Source organism: Mus pahari, chromosome 3, assembly GCF_900095145.1.
Source record: "Mus pahari chromosome 3, PAHARI_EIJ_v1.1, whole genome shotgun sequence".
Taxonomy (NCBI): domain Eukaryota; kingdom Metazoa; phylum Chordata; class Mammalia; order Rodentia; family Muridae; genus Mus; species Mus pahari.
This window is the reverse complement of record NC_034592.1, coordinates 86037460-86061843: the sequence shown is the minus strand read 5'-3', so window position 1 is coordinate 86061843 and position 24384 is coordinate 86037460. Positions and strand designations below refer to the sequence as shown.

Below are 24384 nucleotides of genomic sequence, written 5' to 3'. Positions count from 1 at the left end.
TGTGTGTGTGTGTGTGTGTGTGTGTGTGTGTGTGTGTGTGTGTGTATGTATGTGATGTTTCTTAAATGCCAGGTAGGCCTTGAAAATGGGAAACAGGGACATTTGAAGGTCAGAGTGGATGAAGTGCTGAAATCAAATGCTGGGTTTCTTTCAAGGCCAGAAATAGACTTACCTACCTAGTCATCATATGAGAAGCACCCAACCAGAAGCCAGCCTGACCAGCAGAGGCCACCTCACCACCATGTCCTCACTGCTGTCCCGTAGCCGTGGGCCTGAGATGACTGGTTTTCTGTTAGAGCTTGACATGAGGAACCTTCCATTCAGCCTACAGTCATTAGATCATATCCTTATGTGTAAGTGCCCAGGTCTGACAGTGGCTGAAGGTAGGTAGTCGGTGATCCCTCTCTCTTATTTTTTGTGCCTTTTAAATTAATTTTCAATTAGGCTTTGAAAGGACAAAGTATAAAATCAACTAACTTGCAATTAATTTCAACAGTAATTATGCAAAAATTCTAGGCATGTGAAAGATGGGGAACATGGAATAATTAGTTGTGGGTTTTTTCACTACTGTAATTACAGTGATGAATATGCATGAGACCATTTGGGAAAGGAACTCACAGAAAGCAATTGTGTGTAATTAAACTTTTAGCTGGCAGGGTTGTGTTGTAGTCTCTTGAAACTGTTAGTTAGCAAAGTCTGCCCAAACAAATATCCCCCCAAAATATAAAGACACGTTGCCATCCTGTTTTTATTAATCCTGTTTCTAGTTTCTCTGAGCCATTTGCATGGCATGCATTACTGTCCAGGGTGTGGCATGAACAATACTGGGGAAGATTTTTATGGCAAGAAGATCAGCTCAGCTTTTCTGTGGATACCTCTTGATTTTAGTTCATACCGCCATTAAAGACCTCTCCTTTGGTGCACAATCGTTAAGGGCCTTCATACATGTGATGGGGTATATGGAGATGGGCGTGCAGCCATAGTGTAATCACAGCACTCCTGTGGTAAAGCGCATGCTCACCATTGAGGTGTTACTGTGCCATCCTCCATGCAAGGCCTGCTCAGTTACTCACCCACTAAGTGAGGGGTGGAGACATGGACCCAGGTTGGTTTAGCACTAAGACGACTCAGCCATTCACTCTCCTTTTTTCCAAGAAGAAAGAAGGAGCCTGTTTTGGTCCCCACTGTAGATGAAAGATGGCGTTTATAACTAGCTCCCTTCCAAGACCTCTGTTTCTACAATAGACAGGCATGTCAGAAGTGTCCAGCCAGCAAAGCCAGGCCCTGGGGAGGAGTCGTGAAGAATAGCAGCAGAGGTGGTGCTGGCAGTAGTAGCTACTGAACCACTGGTGTCTACTGAGCCCTTATACTGTTTTCGGGTCACTGTGCTGGTCTTAACAAATACTTACAGAGACAGATGCTGTTAGTCAGCATTTTAGTGAAAAGCGAGGTTTAGGGGGTTTAAGTAATTTGCCAGGGTGGCAAAGAGTGAATGGAGGAGCCAAGATCCACCCTCAAGGCTGGGCATCAGAGCATCATCTATAGCCCTTCTTCAGAGAAACAGGCTACATGCCCCAGGTAGGAAATGTCCCAACAGAGGTTGTCTTCAGTCTTGCTACATGCTCTGAGAACCAAAATTTGAGTTAGAAATCTCAATTAATGCCCTCTGGTTGTATAGGAGGTGATATTTGGATAGGTACAAAGAACTTTCTAGAATCCTCATAGGAAAGAATAAGAGCAGTGTGGATTATGTCTTAAAGTTCCCATTTCTGAGGCTCTTGCCCAAAGGAGGCTGTTCTGCCTGGGCCCCTTTCTTTGGGGGCACTGGCCACCTTCTAGAACAGTGTGTGAGATCTAAAGGCAATCGCAGTTCACCAAAGGGTCCAGCCTAGGCTACCGTTGGTGCTATCTGCACGTCCCTTCTCCACTTCTCAGTAAGCTCAATGGTTTTCAATCTTTATATATAAAAAAAAATTCATCATAGGCATGCTACCAGAGTGCCATTAGCAGAACGGGGAAGAACCTTTCGCCAAGTGAAGCAATTTCCTTGTTCTGTAATTAAAGCAATTTGGGAGCTGAATGTATTGATGAGCAAACTTACTGAAGTGAGACAGAAGTGGTTCGCAGGGAGCAAGCATGTCAGGGAAATCAAAGGGGTCTGTACAGTGTGCCCTGTGAGTCTCTCCATCATAAGCCCACTGTCGCAAGTGGGTCAGGTCCGCATCATCTCTGTCTTGCTGTGTTGGAGGCAGCTAAACAGAGGTGCTGGGGTGCAGGAAGCAAGCAGTTCTCCCTCCAGATGCAAGCCAGCAGCGAGTGCACTCTGCTCACCTCCCTCTCCTGACCTTGCCTTGTTGGAGTTTCTCATCCTTGGAGAGTATTTGGTTTAGTGTGCCTTCCCCTGCTCTGGTCCTGGCTTTCAGGAACGTTTCCCTGGAAGGTGGCCCAGTATTTGGGGCATTTCTACTCTTGGCTTGTCCTATCAGCACTGCAGAAGTTCCCCGAGGAGCAAGGCTCCAGGTTGCCTCTTGTTCTCGTGCATCACATGTAGCAATGCCTTCTCTGTGAGCTCCCCAGCTCCATCCCCTCTTCACTCTTAAGTGGCCAGAATTTTCTAAATCTAAAATATATGTTTTCCAAGCTCTGCTGAGACTCAAGATTGATATTCTGTTCTTTGGGCATTTGCTTTATTCTTAATTCTAACAAACCCCATGGATTTAGGGTAAGTTAAGGCGACCAATCCTTGGATTTTTTTCTACAGCTTCTCTGAGCAGAGAGGATTCTCACCTTCAGCAGGCAGTGTTGTCCATCGCCGAGGTCCACAGGCACCAGCAGGAACCCCTCAGGCCAACTGTGGCCACACTTCCTAGGAAAACCCCCAGCGTTCTCTTTCATCCACACCTCTCCTTCCAGTCTTTGTTGATGAAAAGTGATTATTGAGGAGTGGGAAGTAACGGGCTTCACACGGATAGCCTGCAATTGTTCCGGCCTGCAGTGTTAAACATGTTGAAGAGCTATTCATACAGCTTCTTGTGGTTGGAGGGGACCCTGCAGGTTTACGTGCCTGGGTACACATGCACCCATGGGTGTAGGGGAGAGACTACAAGCCAGTCTCAGGTGTTGACCTCAAGTGCTATCCACCTTGGTTTCTAATTAGTTTTGGGTTTGTTTGTTTGTTTCATTTTTTAAAGCCTTATCTGTGGGAGTGGAGGTCAGCGTACAGTTTGGAGTACTTGCCTCTCCCGCCACCATTGGGTCGTAGGAGTCTAGCCCAGTCTTCAGACTTGGAAAAAGGCGCTTTTACTGCTGAGCCGCCTTTCCAACCTTCAACCTTCAGACCATGTTTCTGATTGGGGACCTGGAGGTCCCCAAGTAGGCTAGGCTGTCTGGCCACTGAGCTACTGGGATCTCTGCTTCCTCAGCTCTGACACTAAATGTGTGTGTCACTGTGCCCAGTGTTTTCCTGGCTCCTAGAGATCAAAGTCATGGTCCTCATGCTTGGTGGCCAGCAGTTTACCAACTGAGCTGTCGCCTTGCATGTCATACCACATCTCTCATGCACAAGAAGAAGCAACCCTGCTGGGGGGTGACACAGACAACATAATATTGGTATTAAGACTCAGAATGGGGTCTGCGGAGATGGCTCAGCAGTTAAGAGCACTGACTGCTCTTCCAGAGGTCCTGAGTTCAATTCCTAGCACCCACATGACATTTCACAGCTCTCTGCATCTCCAGTTTCAGGTAATTCAACACCCCACAGAGACATACATGCAGGCAAAACACCAATGCACATAAAATTTTTTAAAATATAATAATAAATTATTTTTTTAAACAGACTCAAAATGGTAAGTTCTTCTGGACCAAAGGAATGGGGAAAGGTGGCCATGTCGCCTCCTACTCTGCTGGAATCTCCACAGATTAACAAGCATGAGCAGCTTGTTGGTCTGCCTTCCCACATGATGCTGCAGACCAGCTGGGGGTTAGGTTGTCCTGTTGAGATCACCAGGGAAGTTGGTAATCATGGCTGAGGATGTGTACTCCTCCTCTTAAGCCCATGAAGAATGCAATTATCTATCTCCTGCATGTGTGTGATCAATTAGTGCCGTTGGATGGCCATAGGTACTATCACAGGAGGGGCCGTGCTGGATGAAGAAGGAGCTTACAAACCCCAGACACACAAGTGCGTGTCAGCTGGCATGAACCTGTTTACGCTTCTGCCTGCGCGTCCCTCACCCTTACCCTAAGTGTAGACCTTGTGTGGGTGTGAACGGCAGTATCTCCCTGGTGTGCTGGGGGAAAATATCACCAGAAGGAATACTTGGCATATGAAAACAACAGAATTAAGCTAGAGGCCCTTGACTTTTGGTCAGGAGTAATTCCTCATTTGCTCTGACTCGGAGATTCTTAAACAGGAGAAAAAGCTCATCGGGAGTCCAGAAAATTAAACCCTTATTAGAGAGGGGAATATTCATTCACGAATTCTTGAGTGCTGCTAATAGTGCTTATAGTAGCTGATGCCGTGTGTGGTGAGAGTCAGGGCTGCTGGTAGATCATAAACCCATAATTTACAGCTTATTATTATGGATTAGCTTTGCAGATATTATAGCGTGACTTACTTACATATGTGTGTATACAAGTATGTGTGTGTATATATGTATATATTATATATATGGTGTGTGTATGCGCATATATATATATATATATATATATATATATATATATATATATAAAACCTTGGTGTTTAAAAATGAGAAGGACAGACTATAACTATGACTGAGATGAGACTCCAGCCCTTGAGAAGTTCAGTGTCTTTTTGGCAGAAAGCTACCAGCACCAGTAACCCCACAAGGAGAGCAAGCTGTGCCTTGGCATGAAGTAACAGGGCATTAAAGTGGAGGTTGGAGCACAGGATGCTTATTTCTAAATATTTCTAAATGTCAGAGAAAACGTAGCTTGCTGACCATTTGAGTCCTGGGTTTGACTGATGTCTGGGCAAGGAGGCCGAGCTGGGAAGGCTATACCAGGCTAAGAGAGCAACAGACCTCTCTGTGGGGACGAGGACCGAGACATCATCCCTGGAGAGTCCTGTCACCGTAAGGCCAGCCTCATTCCCAGCTCTTCTCAAGCATGATTTGAGTTTACTTCTGGCTCAGGGTCTTAATGTTTGCGATTCCACCACTGACCTGGGGTCCAGTCATTTAAAGGCCCATCTCAGGAGATAATCAACCACCAGTCCACTCCCATAGCCAGTGCCAGATTTCAGGTCCTTGAAGGCATCAGCTCCTGTTTCAATAAATGACAGCATGTCTTAACAAAAGACACACTCACCATAGAACTACGATACTGATTCTAGGCCTGGGGCTGGGAAGTCCAAATTGAATATGAAGCATCTTCTGGAAGCAAGACATTCGCAAAGCAAGCAAAAACACTAAAATGTGGTATTGGGGATATGATAGCAAAAGGTTACATGAATCAATCTGACTGTGCCCCCTGTGGACAAAGTTGGAACAAAGTGAACAATAGAATAAATAGTATCTTTGTCTCATGTTGCCATAACAAAATGCCCATGAATGGGTAATAGTAAAGAGCAGAAATGTGTTCTCCAGAGGCTGGAAGTCTGAGATCAAGGGGCCATAGATTGATGTCTAATGAGGACTGATTGGTGCTTCCAAGACAACATCGTCTCTTCCTCTAGGGCTGAAGAATGCTAGGTCCTGGGGTGGCATTAGGGCATGTCACCAAACAGTCCATAAGACAATTTTTTCAAGGATCCTATCCACACCACCAAAGAGCACTAATACTTCTTAACTGTTCTATCTTTAAGTACTGTCACATTGATGACAAGTCACACCTGAATTTGCTGGGGACAAAGTCAAAGCATGGTGTTGGGGATATGGCTCAACTGATAGGGCACTTGCCTCACAAATATTTCTGGATTGTTGCTCATAGACTAGGATAAAATACATGAGTACATCTAATGCAAATAACAAGAGGAAGTAAGGGAATGAATGAATGAATGAATGAATAAAAGAAGTGGCGAATACATACTCCAGGCAGAAAATTTCCAGTGAATGAAAAACAGAAGCAAATGAATGAAGGAAATTGAAAACAATATCACCATGGGAGCAAACACAGTAATAACTGCAGGTAAGATCCTTGCTGAATGCTAAAATTAGTGGGGGAAGCTGAATCAAAATCAGGATATTTGCATATTAAAGGCTTTCCCTCAAGATAATTAGTAACTACTGAGGGGAAATGAGTTCCAGGCCAGCCTGCATTACAGAGACAAGACACTCTCCACAGTCAGTACTGTGCTTTATTAAGGTATAGTGTGTTTAAAATTACAGATATCTGCTAACGTCTAGACTATTTATGGTAAGGTATACTTTTAAAAAAAAACTGAACAAAACCAATATAGGAGCTGATGGTTATCTATGGGGGAGGTAGGGAGAAGGCAGATCAGGGAACAGCTTACTTTTCTTGCCTTTTCAGCTTTGAAAAGTGCACGTATCGCCTATACAGAAAATAAAATCTTAAATAAAATAACCTGCCAAGGTAGTTCTGAGATTCCCAGTGTCCCTCATCTGTCCTGTAATGACTACTCCTCCGTACCAGTGACTGGGCATCTTTTGACTCCCTGACTGTGCTTAGTAAATGTTTAATAAGTAAAGAAATGGGCTCTGTGCTGTCTGGCGCGCCACACAGTTTATTCTCCTATCATCTTGATCCTTGTGCATCTGGGTCCCTTTTCCTGCAAAGGCCAGCTTGGGCCCTCACTCAGCAACAGAAAGACTTTGATTTCTCAACTCGCTTGTTTTATGCAGCCTGTTAATGTTTAAAATGTGTGCCCAAACTCCAGCCTGTCTTGGTTGGCTGGGGGGCTTTCAACGGGGATACATGGGTTCTAAAGCGGCCCCAGGGAGAAACTCTGTTCTTATTTCCCCTTTAAGAATCAAGCGGGTAATACGGAATCCCTCATAGCCCCAGACCCTGTAGTTATTCATCTATTATGGAAGAGTCAGGTCCTGTGACCTGCTGCCCAGGAGGCCCCTGGTGTTGAAATGAATCCTGAAGAGCCTTGTCTTAGAGAACATTAAAATGCCCCACCGCTCCGCCAAGCCTTTTTGTCAAGAGGCATATGAGACATCCAAGGAGAAGACAGGGTTGCTCGGGCAGGCAATACTGCCCAGCCTCCCGGGGAGATCACGGTGGCAGAGAGCAGACAGATGTATTAATCATTCAAGGGCCTCAGAGCTGATATTGAGACCAAGTTTGCTATTCCCTGTAAGAACATTTTAGTAGCTTGCCTCTGTGACAACAAAAGAAACAAGAGCCAGCCAGGGCATCATGGTGCACATCTATAATCCCGGTGCCCAGGAGGCAAAGACAAGAGGATTAGGAGTGTAAAGTCAGCCTGGGCTACATGATGGACTCTGTCTCAAACAGAGTAAGGGAGCAAAAGCCAGTGGAGATGAGTTGCGTTTGATTTCTCCTTGATTTCTTGATGTCTCTATTTTTTTTTTAATCTTCTGGTCATAATTGCAAATGTTCTGCATGGCTAGACTAATTTTTCAGAATTAGTTCATATGTGGGACAATCATATTCTGAGTTTTGTGAGTCTAAAAAGTCATCATCATGACTATGCTACTTCGACACTGGAGCAGAAAAAGCAACCAGAGCCAACTCTCAAGTGAATGAGTATGATGGTGTATCAATAAAGTTTTATTTATAAAAACAAAATAACAAAACCAAGCATGAGGTCAGCCTTTGGCCATCCCTGGCTAGAGCACGGGTGCTGGAAGGTATTCTGGCTGTAGAAGACTAGAGGGTAAGGTTTTAGAGACCACTCCTGCGCGGTGTTTGGAATGTGGGTTGCTTCTCCTAGGCCATAGAACAGGGAGTGTGCTGGGAGCTTAATTTCTTCTGGAAAAGAACTTTATAGGTAAGGAGAGAAAATTTGTGGAGACAGTAGAGAAGGACAAGACAGGAAGTTGAGGGAATGGCGAAGGGGTTTATATGGTGCCAGGCAGCCAACAATGGCCACTTGGAAGCTGAATGAGGAAGATGTGGCCCTGGGTTGAACATAACTGAAAGCTCTCACCCAGTCTAACAGCAGAGTCCCTGTCTCCAGGAACTGGCTGGAGGTGCTCTTGAAAGATCCGTGTTGGGACCAGAGGGGATTTGTTCTCTCGTCACCTACTAATGAGATTGTATTTGCATTGACTTAGCTAGACAGATTTTTCTCTCCCCAGGTTATTGGGTGAACCTTTTCCCTGCAGTATTATCTGTGGGTGATTATGCCATACTCTCCAGCTGATCAAAGTACACGCTGCTCTCAAATCCTGCTGGAGTTAGCATATTCTGCCCTGGCCGCTGTCACAGAAGGCTCAATAAACCATTGCATTGTAACTCAGCAAGCCTTATTACTGGACCAGAAACCAACTGACCATTGAGTCTAAAGAATGTCTGCTAAGCATTTAATTTTACAGCTTCCACCAAACACTCCAGGTAAATAGATACAGTAAGCAATAGAAATAGTAATTCTGCACAGTCCTTACTCAGCGAATTCTGGGAGGCACGGATATTCATTTAAGGTGCTTGCAGGAGCAGCTGAGATTGTCCTGAGAGGAATCCTAGGGTTGCTAAAGCTCTGCCTTGCGCAGAAGAGGGGACTCCGCCCTCCAAGCTTTGACTCTAGTGGGTCAATTCATTTCAAGTCTACACATCTGTGCTGTCAAGTCTACACATCTGTGCTGTCTTCCCTGGCATTTGCTCTTGCTTTGTTTGCTTAACGCCATTCTGTGCTCTACAGTGGGAGTGGTGAGAAGGGACTCTGGCTCTCTATGCCCACAGCACTCATCCCTGAATGTTTTTTTAAGTGATAACATAATTGAGCAGAGTTCTGAAAAGGCCACCCAGGCCCTGGCTCCCAATTACCCTCATCATGAAGTCTTGGAAGCAATCTGAATTCCCATTAAAAAAAGAAAAGTCCGCTTCCACCTTAAATAGCCAATTAAATGCTTTCCCCTCCAGCCAGTTCTGAAACTGCCCTGGGCCCCACTTCTTGACTGAGAGGCCATTAGCCAACTACTTCCCTAGGTTGTCTCTAGGTTACCCCTCCTCACAGATGACTAGATCCAAGGTCTCGGAGTCTTAGCAGGATACCTCAAACTTTCACTATCCTCAGGAGCTGTCCTTGGGGTGAGCAGGTTAGAAATTGATGGGGAAAGAGCTTTGTCTGAGGTGATGGCTTAGTTGGTAAAGTGAATCTGGTCTCCAGAACCCATTTCTAAAAGAAGCTAGAGGCGGCCAGTTCTACCAATCTCATGACCCCAGGACCAGCTCTCATGGCCCCAGGGCCAACTCTGGCACACTCTCAGCCCCAGGGCAACTCTACCCTGCTGCCTAGGTGAGGGGCAGGAACTGCTCTCCTGAGTGCTGCAGCAGGTGAGGGGCAGGGCCAGCTCTCCTGGCTACCATTGGCAAGGGGCAAGAGGAGGGAGACCTTTCTCCCTCACCCATGTCACTGGCCATGCCCCTCACCATCTGCAATACTCAGGATTGTGGGCCCTGCACCTCACCTTGGCAGCAGGCTAGAGCTGGCCCCTTGTATCAGGGTTTGCTGGTGGTCCAGCCCCAGGGTCATGAAAGCAGGAGAACTGACAAGCTGACCAGCTCAGATACCTCTCAGGCCTAGATCCGGGACTTTGATATCCACCCCAATATCTACTCCATTGATGAACTGCTGGACTGTGTGAAGGGGCTGGTCCTACAGATCCAAAACTACAGGATCTCCATGACACAGGGCAACAACAGGATATCCAAGAGGAGTCCCAGTGAGGTTCCAGTGTCTTAGAGTAGCAGAAAACAGAGGCCTTGTAACAGAGCAACGAGTCATTGCAGTGAGCATTTGCAAGCAAAGACGTGTGGAGAAAGGGGTTCACTGTAGGACACAGAGTGACATGCTACAGCTTCCGTGAACTTTATTCTTTTCTGTCAAAGGACAGTTTGCAAGGGTGGCAGTCAGGTCCAAGGGGAAGGGGAGATGAGTGGGACTGGAGTGCATGCTGTGAAATTCACAGAGGACCAATGAATAGGGGGTTTGGTTTGGTTTGGTTTGGTTTGGTTTGGTTTGGTTTGGTTTGGTTTGGTTTGGTTTGGTTTGGTTTGGTTTGAAGCTAGAGTTAGTAGTGCATGCTTGTAATCCTGAGCTGAAGAGGCAGAGACAAAGGAGGTTTGCTCACAGGGGTTTGCTCACAGGCCTACCAAGGCCCAGGCCAGCCAGTAGAAAACCCTGTCTCAAAAATGGAAGGTGACCAGAGGAACAGCAGAGGCTGTCCTCTGGCCTCTTCATGTACACGTGTGGACACACACACACACACACACACACACACACACACACACACCATAAAAAAGAAGTTGGGGAAGGATGCCCATTGCCAATTTCTGAGTTTCTGGTTTGAGGGAAACCTGCCCTCATTTTCTCAGTCATAGACACAGGTTCTGGGGTGGGGCCAGGTAGCGCTGGAAACACTTTTACTATGAGAATGACTAAAAAATCTAGGGGTATATCTACCAATGTCTGACTTCCTTCCTGGGACTTGGTTCTTTCCCATCCTCCTCTTTTTCCTCCTCCTCTTCCTTCTCCTCCTCCTCCTGCCACTCTGTGAGTATGAACTTGGAGCCCATTCTCCTTGCTCTCCATGCTCCTTCAGTAGTCTTCAGAGCCATTTGGCAGCCTTCTCGCCCCCTTTCCCCCCTTCCCGCTGGCTGGGGACCTAGCTGGTACTGGTTGTTGTCTGGTGCTCTGCAGGCCCAGTATTCCCATCACCCCCCTCACTTTCAGTTAATTTTAGCAACTTGAGTTGCCATGGTAATGGTTCAGTGGGTTTTCATGGCACCCTTTTGATTCAGTCCTTTACTGGTCTGCCCTTTAGATGAAGCTTTTTCAATCACATCTAAATTGGGACAAGGATGTGCTTGGAATGGGGACCCACAGAGGTGAGGGGCCTTAGGATGTTTGTCTAAAACAGGAAGGCTGGAGTGAGTGAGGGGAGGCCCTAGCTTTACTGTCACCAAGACAGTGCCTTGAGGCTAGTGGCCTTGAGAGAACATGGGTGCAGAGGCCATAGCAGGAGTGCTGGAAAGGGCCACCTCCAAGCTTCGAACATCCCTGGATACGGGCTCTTATGAGTTCACTTGGTTCAATTAAAAAATAATAATAATACATTAACAGTGGTGGCCGCAGGCTTTGAAACCCAGTTTTGCAGTGAGTTTTTAGAAGGGTGGGGTTAGTGGCCCTAAGTCATCCATCTGGCAAACAGGACAGGATGCTAACCCTGCCTCTAGAACTCTCAGACCCGGACTAACTACGGGCACCCTGCTCCTTCTAAGTAGATGATCCTGTATTTCCGTTCAGTACCTGATCCTCACAGTCCCCGAGATTAGATGCAGGGAAACTGAACATTGGACTAGGGCAGGTTATGCTGGGGACTCAGATGAAGTGGGATTTGGGCCATTTGGAGACAGGAATTGGAGGGGGGGGGCAGAGAGAGAAGAATGAATAAGCAGGCCTGTGGGAAGACACAGCTCAGACCCTGCTACGGCCAACCCAGCAAAGCAGTTTGTTCTGGTCTGCTCTTGGACAGGCGTGCAGGCAGACTGCTGTCCCTGAAACAATCCAGGAAGCCAATGAATCCCACTAACAGTGAGCCCCAATCAGCAAGGGCATGATGAGCGACTGACTGCCTCCCGCTGGGTCTCTGCTTCCAATTAAGAGGCCAGTAGGAAAAGGCAGACTTGCTCCCTCAACTGATTGCAGGAGACTCCTCATGACAGTGAGAGCCTCAGCCCCTCTGCACCAGCAGCCACCACTCAGTACACAGGCACAGACACACACACAGACACACACACACACACACCGAGAACCTGTGCCTTCCCCCTATCGGCACTCTCTACCCTCAATTTGCCTCAGTCTCTGCCAGACTACGTGGACAGCGGCCAACTTCATGTGGGCCGTCTTCATTTCTTTCACTCTGGGTGAACTCAGTGCTCTGAAGGAAGGTGCTTCCTCCATAGTGCAACACCGGAAGGTCAGAACGTGCCACTTGGTGATGGTGATGCCTCTTTCCCCACTAAGCACCCAGCCAGGCACCTGTTAGGTCTCTCAGATCCTGGGACCTTCTAGGGACTGGATTCTCAGCCCTTCAAGCTTTGGCTGGTACCAGCCTTCCTGCTGTTTCTCTGTGAAACTACATTCCTAATCTGGGCTCCACTTTCAGCTCCATCACTTCTGAGCCATGTGACCTGAGATGAGCTTCTTGCCTGTGAATCTAAGTGAAGAGCCACTGAGGAGCACATCCTATCAGAGGTGCCCAGCTATGGCCACTATTAAGGGCCCTCTGCCCTTCTCCCCCAGGAAGGTGTTATTGATATTGGATGTTATCCAGGGAGGAGCAAGCCGAGTACACTCTGTCCATTCCAGTAGAGAATAGGGACAATTGATAGTGTATAACAATGAGTAGAGACAAAGTGCCTGGGGATTTACCTACCTACCCATCCTAGGGAGCAACTGTGAGGCTGTAAGTGGATGCTGCGCAACACTTAGTGTCTTGAAAACACCACAGGGAACCCAGCAGGTCCGTAGCAGCAGGAGGCAGAAAGAGGCAACCCTGAAGATCAGAGTGACCACAGGGACCATACCTGTGCAGCCTGGAGGCCAAGTGAGGACTCCTGCTTTGTGCTGAGCACATGGGAAGCCCCTGAGGGCTTTGAGCAGAGCAAGTGAATTTGTGTCTTAAAGGAACACCAAGTAACCATTTGCAAAGGAGACTTGAGCCCTGGAGTTGGGGGCAAGGTGTGGGTAACATTGGCTGGGGGGAGGGGACTCTGAGACAGGGGCCCCAGCACTGAGACAGCAGGACCCATATTGCAGAATCCTGATTGGCCTTGGGTTCCCTGTCAAATACCTGCTGTCCCTGGGACAAGAACAAAATAAACAGCCCTGCCCTCCAGGTGGCTGGGGACCCTGGGTCAACATGCTCATATCAGGAATCTCAAGAAGCAGTGAATTTGCTCATGGCTAATAAAACTCCCCCCTGGGAGCCCAGGGTGGAATGCTTCCGTCACTAGCCCGTTCCCTGAATTATTCAGATAGTTTTCTGCGCTCAGAGCTGCCAGTGTGCGCACTCAGCATCTCCCTAGGTAATAAGGTTTTGCAGACAGAAGTGGCTCTGATGAACTGATTACAGAGGGAGCTTCTAGCAGCTCTCGGATGTGGTGAACGCACAGGAGCAGCCTTGGACTCCCTGAGAATTTAAACAAGATCAGCTCCTGCTGCTCAGTCTTGTCAAGTGTGGGAGGCGCTGGGTGGCTTCACTCAATTCCTCCAAGGATCAGGTGCACAGCTGTGGGTTCCCAGTACTTGGCGGGCGTTCCTATCCATAACAGTGACACTCCACTTCAACTCTTGGGGCCAGGGAGCTGGGACTTGCTGCTTCTGCCGGAAGAGAACAGGGCTGAGACAGTCCATATCAGCTTAAGACCTTCTAACTGGCAGCTGATGCCACAGAACTTTTTCCAGCGTATGTTCAAAGGCCAAGGATGTCCCACCGGGCATCACTGAAAGACAGACTCTGGAACGATGGGAAAGTAGCTCTTGAAAGATGACGTACACTCTGTCTATAGCCACAGTAGTGGGGCTCATGAGATCTCAGCCTGTGGCATCAGCACAAGGAACATTCGCCTAGTAAAGGCGCTGAAAGTCCTGAAATGATAGCTGTTGGTAAGGGCGGCTGTGGCAAGTGCCTACTTTGTGGGTCATCGTTCCTAATTTTCATACTCCAAAAGTAGAGTTGAGTAGCTGACTAACATTGGGTAGCATATCATGCATACAATATTTATTCTCTCGTTCTTGTCAACCTGATCTACACCACTATAAGATATACTTCATCTGTGGAGCTCTGGTTGGCTGGCAGGAGGGAGGAAGCATTTTGTCTGTGGGTAGCATTGTTCTTTTGCTTTATCCTTAATAATTAACATGGCTTTTTATGATGAGAATCGAGTGCAGTTTAAGCCGTAGGCATTAAGGTAAATCTACCTACCTCTGACAAGCAGAGGCCTGGTGGCAAGTTGGTTTGCAACACAGGGGCCAAGGTAATTTGATAGGAAAGGACAGGCATTCGGCAATGGTGCTGGGGGAAGCTGGCTGTCAGCATGGATTGCTAAAAAGCACCTTGGCCGTTATCTTGTTCCATAAACAGGAATTAACTAGCAATGCATCATCCATGTAAATGGGGGCACTAAAGCTATATCCTTCCTTCTGGGTAAAAATTTAGGTGAGGGCTCCTTGGATAGTACAGAGCAAGCACAGCCATCAAGAAGGAATTGCTGCAGAGGGCTTCATTCAATCAGAAAGAAGAAGAACGACACATTTCTCTCAAAAAAGACACTGTAAAGGAAATGAAAAATGAAACCACAGCTTGGAGGAGAATTTGTAAAACACGATGGGATAACCACCTGTGTCCCCGAACACCCTAAGTTCTCTTAATAGTAATAAGGCAGCCGTCCAGTTTTACTACATTTGATTTTACTTTGTTTCTTGTACACAGGTGTGTTTGCATGTTTACACCACCTCCCGGTTGTGAAGGTCAGAGGAGACTTCTGGGAGCTGAGGCTCTCATTATTGCACCCTGTGGATCCCAGGAGTCAAACTCTAGTTTCGAGGCCTTTACCAGCTGAGCCATCTCACAAAAGACTAGCGTGGGAAGGCACGGGAGGCTCCCGATCTTGATTGTGGGGGTAGTTGTGTTCACTTGGCCAAACTCATCTATATGCCTTACATTTTAAAGAGAAATTTTTATTGTGCATAAATTACACCTCAATAAACTTGATTTGTTAAAGTATTCAGTCCGAAGAAATAAAAGGCTTGGGAGAGTGGATTCCCTGCCACTTGCACGCATACACACACACACACACACACACACACACACACACACACACACACACACAGTAGGGATGTTGAGGAGTCAGTCTGAGACATACCAAATACTACAGAGACAGGAATTCAGCGCTCAGGAAGCCAGGCCTTGGGGCTTGGGAGGCATCTTCAAACAAGGTGTGCTTGGTTTGAGGTACCCTGGAAAGTGGGAATGAGGTATGAGCCCCGAGGCCCTTTATATCTGTGAGGATATGAAGGGTCCCACACCCCCACAGAGAAACTTCTGCATCTCCATCTCCTCATCTTCCAGACCTGTGTGGTGCATTCTCTGATTTAGCCCAGCTTACACTATTCTAATAACTGAAAATTTTGGTTGCTTTATGGAAAAAAAAAAAAAAAGGTTGTTCTGTTCAAAGTTCTGGAGAGTCAAGGGCCTGTGTTTATTGAGGACTCACTAAGGGGGTGTAAGATGCCATACATTGTGAGCCAAGGTGGGAGGGAGGGAGGGAGGAAGGGAGGGAGGGAGGGAGGGTGCATCCTTGAGTCCCTGTGTCAGGAAGTACGTGGGTATGGGTGTGCGTGTGCCTGCAGAAGCCACATGGTAATCTCAGTTGTCATTTCTTGGGTGCTGTCTACCCCTCCCCTTTGACGCAGAGCCTCTCAGGCCTGGGGCCAGCCAAGTAGGCGTGAGCCCCAAGAAATGAGCCCTAAGAGCCCATCTGTCTCTGCTTCCCCGGGGCTAGGATTACAAATGTGTGTCATGATTTTCAGCCTTTTTTTTTTTTTTTTTTTTAATGTGGGTTCTAGGGATTAAACTCAGGTCCTCGTTCGTTTGAGGCAAGCAGTGTTTACATCATTGAGTAGCTCCCTAGCTGTCTGCCCTTTTTAGAAAGCCCCCCCCCAATTGTATCATGAGTTTTTCACCCTGGCGACCTTATCAAACCCCAGTCACCTCCTGGAGGCCCCACTTCTAGACACATTGTTGGAGTAACTTTGTCCCCTCTTAATACTGCAAAACAGGAGTGAAATTTCAACTCAGGAGAACTTGGAGTGATACACTGTAAAGCAATATATAAACCATAGCTGTTCCCTTGAGAACTTTGGTTTTTTTCATTTAATAGTCAATACATCTTCCAAATACTTCAGGGCAGTGTATGCTATGTAAATTTTAAAATAGGAGTAACATTGTACAGAAATGGCATAATTTATTAAATCAAGCTGTGACAATGGGCATTTACATTTTGTCTGCTATATTTACTATTACAAACAATGCTTTCATGAATGCTAGTACTAAAATGTAATTTCTGGGCTGGGGCCATAGCACAGTGGTAAAGTGCTTATTTAGCATGCACAGTGCTCTGGGTTTGAACCTCAGCCACGTCAAGGAAAAAATATTGCTCATTTTTACGGTGATACTGGGTCAAAAATAATTATATTTTTAATATACTTTTCATCTCTCCGTATCTGTGATGGATTGGTTCCGTGATACCAAAACCCACAGGTTTTGGAGTTTCTTGCATAAAATGTTATATTTGAATAGAACTCACATACATTCTCCTGTGTACTTTAAGTCACCTTTAGATTATTTATATCTAGAACAGTGTGGGTGCTCTATGACTGTTGTTTAGGGACTAGTGACCCAAAAATGTCTACACATAATCAGTAAGGATGAATATATCAAATCCACCATTTCTGAAATCCAGGAGTTTTCAGATATGGAACCCATCTGTACATACAGAGAGCTGTCATATGTCATTAATCTCTCCTGCTACCCCATGTTTGTACCCACTTATTCTCCCACAACCCACACCTGAATAAACCCCAGGCATGAATATACGTGTTTTCCCAAGACCCACCCAGCAGAATGTAAGCCCAAACACAGCCTTTGGCCGAGCCAATGGACAAAATGCCAGTATCCTGTAGGAAATCTGATTTTCATCTGTCAGAATGAAATGTGTGGATGGGAAGGAACACGTCAGGGCTCTCAGCTGCTGTGGTCCCTGCAGCAGTCTGGGTGGCATGCCTGACTTAGTCGAAGGTGTTTCTTCTCCCAGGACACTAGCTAGAGAGCTGTTCAGATTCCGTCAGTGTTCAGATTTCTGTCCTGGGGGCCGAGCACCCAGGAATGGGGTAAAGCATAGCTTGCCCCTGCAGGAGCCACTGTGGGGCCCTGACTGCTGTGAGTCCAGAGATGGTCAGTAGCAGCAGGAGAATTAATGTGGAGCAAAAGCAGATAGGGGCGGAATCTAAGACGTTTGACAGTAGAGTGGGGAGGGCATTCATTCGCTTGAGGGACAGCCAGGATAAATGGAAACTTCATTATCCGTGGATCACACACTTGGAACGCAGGTCACAGGCGACTCTGATGTTAGTAATTTGGCCAGCAGGCTCATTAAGCTCTTAAGAAAAGTGGTCCTAGTTAATGAATTAATGCAAGATGACATTTTACACACAGAGCAAAAAAGATGAGCGCAGGCAGCTCTGAGTTATGTGGCATCATAACTCCCTGAGTGGGTCTGATCGCTGCTTCTCGACTGCCAAAGTGGCAGTGCTGGGGAGAGCCAGCTTTCAGACAGGACAGTGAGATCCTCCAGATACCAAAGCCCTGGCTTCCCCCTCCTTAAAGAGCTCCCTCTTGTATTTGTAATGCTGCCAATGGTCACACAGATGTCAGAGTTTTGAGATCTCTGGACACGTTTACTTTCCATGTGGAAATCTACCCCTCGCCAGCCCGCCCCCAGGAGGGGTTCCTGAGCACTTGGCCAGAGGTGGATGTTGAGGACATCAAAAATGCACGAGCAAGAGCTGGAGACAGAAGTGGTGTTTGCCCAACAACCTGAATCTGCTTAGTGCTGCTGAACTGTGTACTTAAAATGCTGTTTGTGGTGTGCACATTTCATTGTGGCCATTTTAAAGCAATATTTCTTTTTAAAGAACTACCATTGCTGAGTGCAAACCCTTGTCGGCAGGCACTCTGCTCAACACTCACGCACGTATTGCTTCTCCCTGATGACCTGGGGCGGGATGCTCTTAACTTTCTCAGCGTGACTACTAACAAACTGCCACCAACACCCATGAAAATCCAACAAGCACCCACCCCACCTCTCGGGGACCTAGCATTTCTGTACCCTCTGAAAACTTCCCAGAATTCCAAACATCACACAGTTGCAGAAACTATCTGCATCTCGCAAAGCCATGCCTGTGCTAGAGTATGAGGTAAATCCTAGGCAGCAGCTGCAGTCAGTCTGAAGCAGCCCCATATCCCACACCTTCATCTAAAATGAAAGCACATTCTTACAATTTAAAGAAATATTTTTTTAAAAAAACAAGTTCTCAAAGTTATCACAACAGACTTATTTCTCTGTGTGTCTCTGAAATTCACACTCATAGCATGTATCAGTATTTACATTTGGGGCTGGGTAAGAGTTCAGTGTGTGGATATGCCACACACTGACTATCCATTCAGTAGGTGGCTGCCCTTTTATGGCACCTGTGAATAGCCTACAATGCTAATTTGCAAGTCAGTCCTGGGGTTGGTTTTCAAAACCTTAGGAGAGCCCACTTGTAACATTTCGCTCTTCATCTCTTTTCTCCTGGTTTTCTCAGAACCAGGCAGCGGGCAGGTATTTGTGACCTCGGAGAACCAGCTTGTGTACTACCCCAGTATCACATACGCCATCATCGGCAGCTCTGTCATCTTCGTGTTGGTGGTGGCCCTGCTTGCACTCGTCCTGCATCATCAGCGAAAGCGAAACAACCTCATGACCCTCCCTGTGCACCGGCTGCAGCATCCTGTGCTGCTCTCTCGCCTGGTGGTCCTGGACCACCCTCACCACTGCAACGTCACCTACAATGTCAATAATGGTGTTCAGTATGTGGCTACCCAGGCCGAACAAAATGCCTCAGAAGTAGGCTCTCCACCCTCCTATTCAGAGGCCCTGCTGGACCAAAGGTGAGAGACTGGGGAGGAGGGCATGTAACATGGGAGAGATGAGGGTGCACACTCTGTGCTACTGGAGTCTAAGAATTTGGGCTCTGTAGCTGTAGGCAGTAACAGTGATTGACATTTACCAATTTCTTATAGAATGTTCCATATCCTCTCATCTTCTGGATACATCTATGAGGGAAGTAACTAAGGAGCTACAGTTTTAAGTCACTTATCTAAGGACCTAGAGAAAGGGTCCCTGCTCCTCCTTGGTTAAGCCACAGTGTTACAGCTAGTGACCATCTCTGGGCCTTGTCTGCTACTACAGAAAAGTGTCATGAGAGGTTTGGTTAATTGACTGAGAGTAAGTCTCTTATACCTTGCTTAGCTTCATTTTATAAGTTAAAGGGGGTGACACAGAGGACCCCCCAAGCTTTTATTAAGCATCAGTGCTCATTATTTATGAAACCCAAATATGGAAGGCCAAGATCAGCACTCTGTAGTTAGAGGGGAGGGGGGGCTTAAATCATGCCTGTTCAGGTGTGTATTTGAAGTGGGGTGAGGAGGAGATTGGAGATTGAGATCAAGACCTCAGATATGTTAAGCACATACTTTACACTGTTGACATCACTGTTGACATCTTGAAAGTCCCTGCTTTCAGCCAGCTATTGGAGTCTCCTTAGACTGTAACATTCCATGTCCTGCCTTCAGGTCCCCTGCTCAGAGCTCCCTCTTCCTCAGAGCCCAGGACTCACTATGTGTCACATTAAGCATTTTGCCGATGTGCCTCCAGGGCAGCTGGGCTTCTCCATGGACCCTTCCCAGTGGCAGCTCCTGTATGACTTCATCTTCATTTTCCCTCCTCATCAAAAGCAAACAATGCCTCAAGGTCTGGGAGGGAAGTGATGCTGCTTTGGGATCTCTGCAGATGAGGATGCAGGACCTCACTCACCCAATCCTTTGCATTTGGACCAACCAGAGTAGAGTAAGGATAAACCTGATGAATCTGCAGACAGCATGGCAGGGTTCCAGTTCCCCACATTACTGCTTACCAATCTGTGATCGTGGGCCTCTGATTCCTCCCCAGGACAATGGACATGGAAGCAATGCCTACTTCAAGGGTCATTGTGGGCAATACAGGTGACAGAGGAGAGATACACAGAGGCACAGAGATTCACAGTAGTGGGCAAAGAGAGTAGAAAACAAGGTCTTTTCTGTTACATAATGTTGTTGTAAGCAAAGTACAGAGAAGGGAATAGGGCACTGAGAGAGTGACTTTATCCAAGGCCTGAGGAAGAGTGAGATTTAGTAAGAAACCAGAATCTTCTTCCTATCAAAGACTCAGTCACAATTCCAACCTTGACTCTTGGTCATAAGTCATTTAGCCCAGAATATGCAAGGTGATCTGAGGGTATTGTTTAGCAACCTTGGTCCTGCCCACCTAGAAGACAGACACAGTACTGGTGCTGCCATTGGACAGGCACAGCCAGAGAACACTGGCCTTGCTGTTCAGTCATGTTTCAGGCCACTGGTTTTGCTGGTCTCAGAACTGCCATTGTTCTTGGCAGTAGAACTGTATTCTCATAGGCATCTGCTTAGAAATGGCGGCTGTTCATCTTGGGTCTGCATCACCTGCCTCATCTTGACTCTAACGTGTTCTCTCTGCTGCCCTCCCGCCTTCTCCATTACAGACCTGCGTGGTATGACCTTCCTCCACCACCCTATTCATCCGACACCGAATCTCTGAACCAAGCTGACCTGCCTCCTTACCGCTCCCGGTCAGGAAGCGCCTACAGTGCCAGCTCCCAGGCAGCCAGCAGCCTCCTGAGTGTGGAAGCCAGCAGCCACAACCCAGAGCAGCCTGGCTCTCCAGACGGCTCTGCTGAGCCCAGAGACTCTGTGCCTAGTCAGGGCACTGAAGAAGTATAGAATCCAGCGATTCCAAAGTCCATATGGGTAGATCCTCTCCAACTTGTTGAATTCTATCAGACTGTGCTCATGGGACACTCTCTGAGCTCCTTTTGAGGATGTCTCTAGTTGAAATTTTGGGGTGCTGACTACACCTTCTCCTCCAGATTTCCGGGATGTTCTCTGGAATGACCTGACACTCCTCCAGCCACTTAGTTCACAGGATGCATTGCTGTCTTTCTCTGCACAGTCACTGTTCCTTCAGGGCTTGTGATTGACACACTCCTGCTTCAGATGACTGTGCTACTGTTGGTCTATCCCAGTAGTCTTATGACTGGGCAGGCAGCAGGGTGAAGCCATGTGTGTAAATAGTCTTTGGCAGGGTTCTAGGACCATGTCACACATTCAGGAGGTCAGAAAACATCAGACCAGAGTCTCTACTGAGCTGCCAACTTATAGATACATTTAGAGACTTAGTTTGGAGGATTCTTACAAAAAGGCTGATATTGGCCACTCCAAAAAGTTCTCCAGGAGAACATCAAATCCTGCTTTGTACCCTCCTGTGCATCGATCTTACTCCAGCAGAGGCCAAAGAAAAACTCCGGCATGAGCAACAGCTTTCAACTCTCCAAACTCTAGTTTGGTCTTATGAAAGACTCAGAAACCTCTACCCCGGCCTTACAGATTTGCCTGAGAATCCTCATCTTGAGATCTTTCTAGAAGGGCAGACCCTCAGCATCGTCCTTGAATAAGTAGGAAAGCCCTGTCCTGAGTTCTTAGCTCCTAATGTGTAGGTTACCAGCGTCTGCTCCTAGCTTGGCCCCATCATCCTCTTCCTGCCTTCTGGATTGTCCTCTTCCAAGATGACCTGCCATAGCTAAGGGTAAGGACCCAAGTTCAGCTGGTCAAAATTCTGATCTAAGCGTTTGCCCCAGGAAAACAGACCCAGTCTGGCATGTTCATCCATGCAACTTCCTTGATGGGCTCCTACCTTCCATGAACACTTGGGAGCCTGTTGTCCATGTGCATTTGGACGTAAGGACACAAGTTTTTTTCTAACTTACATGAGAACCACATTCAATTCCACTCATGAGAACTCTCAGGTCCCTGTACTACACACACAACCCCCGGGACAGTGCACCAAGTCAGGATTAGGGTTAGAGTGAGGGTCAGGCCTGGCCAGACATCTGGCAGTTTCTCCTGAGAGAAGTGGGCAACAGATAACTTGGAGTCAAGATTTCCCATTGGATTTTTTTTTAAAGTCTCTTAGAAATGCATTTGAAACAGTGTGTTTGTCTTTTCCCTTCTAGTTAAGGGACTATTTATATGTGTATAGGAAAGCTATCTCTTTGCTTTTCTTGTTTCTCTTTCAGTGAGGTCCAAAGAAAGATGCAAAAAGAACTGCTGCCTTTCCCCAGCCCATCCCATAATGTCACCTCAGACTCACATGCATGCCGAGCATCTTCACTGGGGCATCGTGGAGTCATTATTTATTGAGTTACTGAGACACGCAGAGACAAGTCCTCCATCCACTGTATGTTTGGATTACCTTTCTCTTTCTCGATGCCCAGCCAGCCCTAGTGCATGCCACCACCACGCACCCCCGCCAACCAGGCAATAATGGGTAAACTATACTAACTAGGGACAAAACTGGAACCAGGTGGTGCCACCTCAGGCAGCTGCCACCCATTCAAAGCATTTTTCCACAGCTAAGGAAAGTTTCAATAACCTGTTCGTTGCTAATTAAAAGGGAGCCTGCGGGGAGCAGGGATCAAGTGGCCTTCAATGATGCTGTACTGGCTTCCTTTTTAACCAAATCCAAAGTAGACTGCAGCAAAGGTAACTAACTGGCCGCTTGGGGTTTGGTTTGGTTTTGGTTTTGTGTAAATAAGCCTAGATGTTTGCTTCTTTCATTTTTAAAATAGAAATTGAGTTGTTTTGTGTGTGTGCGTGTGTGTAACCCAATGAAGAAAGAACCTGGGTGGCAGACAGCTTTTCTGGCTGCCTATCTCATCCCCGTGAGTCAGCGTCACTCTTCCCTTCCTTTGGTAGGTCCCCGCTTCTCTTTGGTGCTCTGAATCGTCTGGAGGAAAGGATTCTAATTTTAATTAATTGTGCAGTGAGCTAATCTCAGGAGCTTTTCTGCTTCAAGGCATTTTAAGAAAAACAAATGGTTTTAGTAGATAAGGAGAGCCTATTAATGTTGGAGTTTTGTTTTGTTTCCAAACAAACACAGGAACATTTTTTTACTATAGATTTGGTTTTTAATGGATTTTTAAAATAATAATCATAAATAAGATAGCAAAGCTCGGGGACATGGGGTTTTTTCCCCCCTGATTTTTTTTCAAGATACCAAGTAAGTGGCTAGCAATATTTTTTTAATTCATTCCAGTAAGGATTTTTTAAATACTATATTGCCTAATTTACACCAGCCAGAAAAAATGTCTCTTCTCCATTGTCTCTCCTCCTGTGAGATCAACACTTCATTTTTGACACTACACTAGATTCACTGTGGTTGGAACTCACTGCCTAACTTAACTTCCTCTACCTTGTAATTGATGATTGTTTTTGAAATGCAGCTAAGATATTAATAAATAGTGTGTGATATTCAAAGTTATATAAACTGGAAGGTTGTATGCGGTTGCTTCTTGGTTTTTTGTTTGTTTGTTTTTGTTTTTTGAATTGGCCCTTTTTTAAAAAGAAATTGATAGTCTCAAATAAACTTTCAGTTTCATTCTTTCTGTTGTGTGAATGGTTCTTAACTCACCTTTCTGCCCCCTAACAATATAAAAAGTAGACGGTCACTTGTGGTTTAGCTTCCCCAATAAATGTACATCATAATAAAATGAGGAAAAAGAAGGATATATTGGTGAAAGTTCAAACTATGGTGGGTGTTTGGGGTTCTGCTGGTGTGATTGGCCTAGTAGTGGAAAACTGTGCACACTAGTTACTGTGATGGCCCTGGAAAGGGATGAGTTCATGCAACATTCGTTATTCCAAGAAAAGACAAGTGGCTGTGGTAACTTACAGCTTCCTGCCACAGATTTAAAGATCGAACCTTAAGGTGGCGTGATTGTAATTCGTTTCAAACCAACAGGAGCTGACGTGAACCCCACCAAGAGAGCATCTTCATGTGCCTTTTAAGGTAACAGTAGGGCCTCATGGTGACCGATGCAACAGGGACAGTGTGCAGGATGTCTAGATGCCCAGTAGGACCCCACCACCGCAGCCACAACAAGTGGTTCCATCCTTGACCAAAATGGAAATCTGGTGAAAATTTGAATGCAACCCTTCAGACCAAAATTTGAGTCATGCATTATCCCCCTGCTTCTAAAAGAGGGCGCTATCAAGCAAGTGTATCCCAAGAGCACTGTGCTGTATCTTACCCAGGGTTCTCTGAATACAAAGCCCCAAATGTTCATTCATGTGTTCATTCCTTCATTTCTCAAGGTGCCTTATGAATCCCAATACTGTTGATCCCATGATAAGGAAATAATTATGATGATCTATCTAATCTAGAGCAGGCATTAGCAACCTTTCTGTAAAGGTTGTAAAGGCCAGATAGTACATTTGGCTCTGTAACAGACACAAAGAACTCACAGATAATATGTAA

General features: G+C 46.4%; 1 protein-coding gene across 1 annotated transcript in view; it reads left to right on the top strand.

The window, feature by feature from the left end:
- Positions 1–23512, top strand: part of Ldlrad3 (low density lipoprotein receptor class A domain containing 3) — a 235478-nt gene extending 211966 nt beyond the window's left edge. The window contains exons 5-6 of the mRNA XM_021192844.1: positions 18545–18890; positions 20555–23512. Of these exons, the coding sequence (XP_021048503.1) occupies positions 18545–18890; positions 20555–20792 (584 nt within the window). The 3' untranslated portion in view covers positions 20793–23512. The remainder of the gene's footprint in view (positions 1–18544; positions 18891–20554) is intronic.
- The last annotated feature ends 872 nt before the right edge of the window (positions 23513–24384 follow it).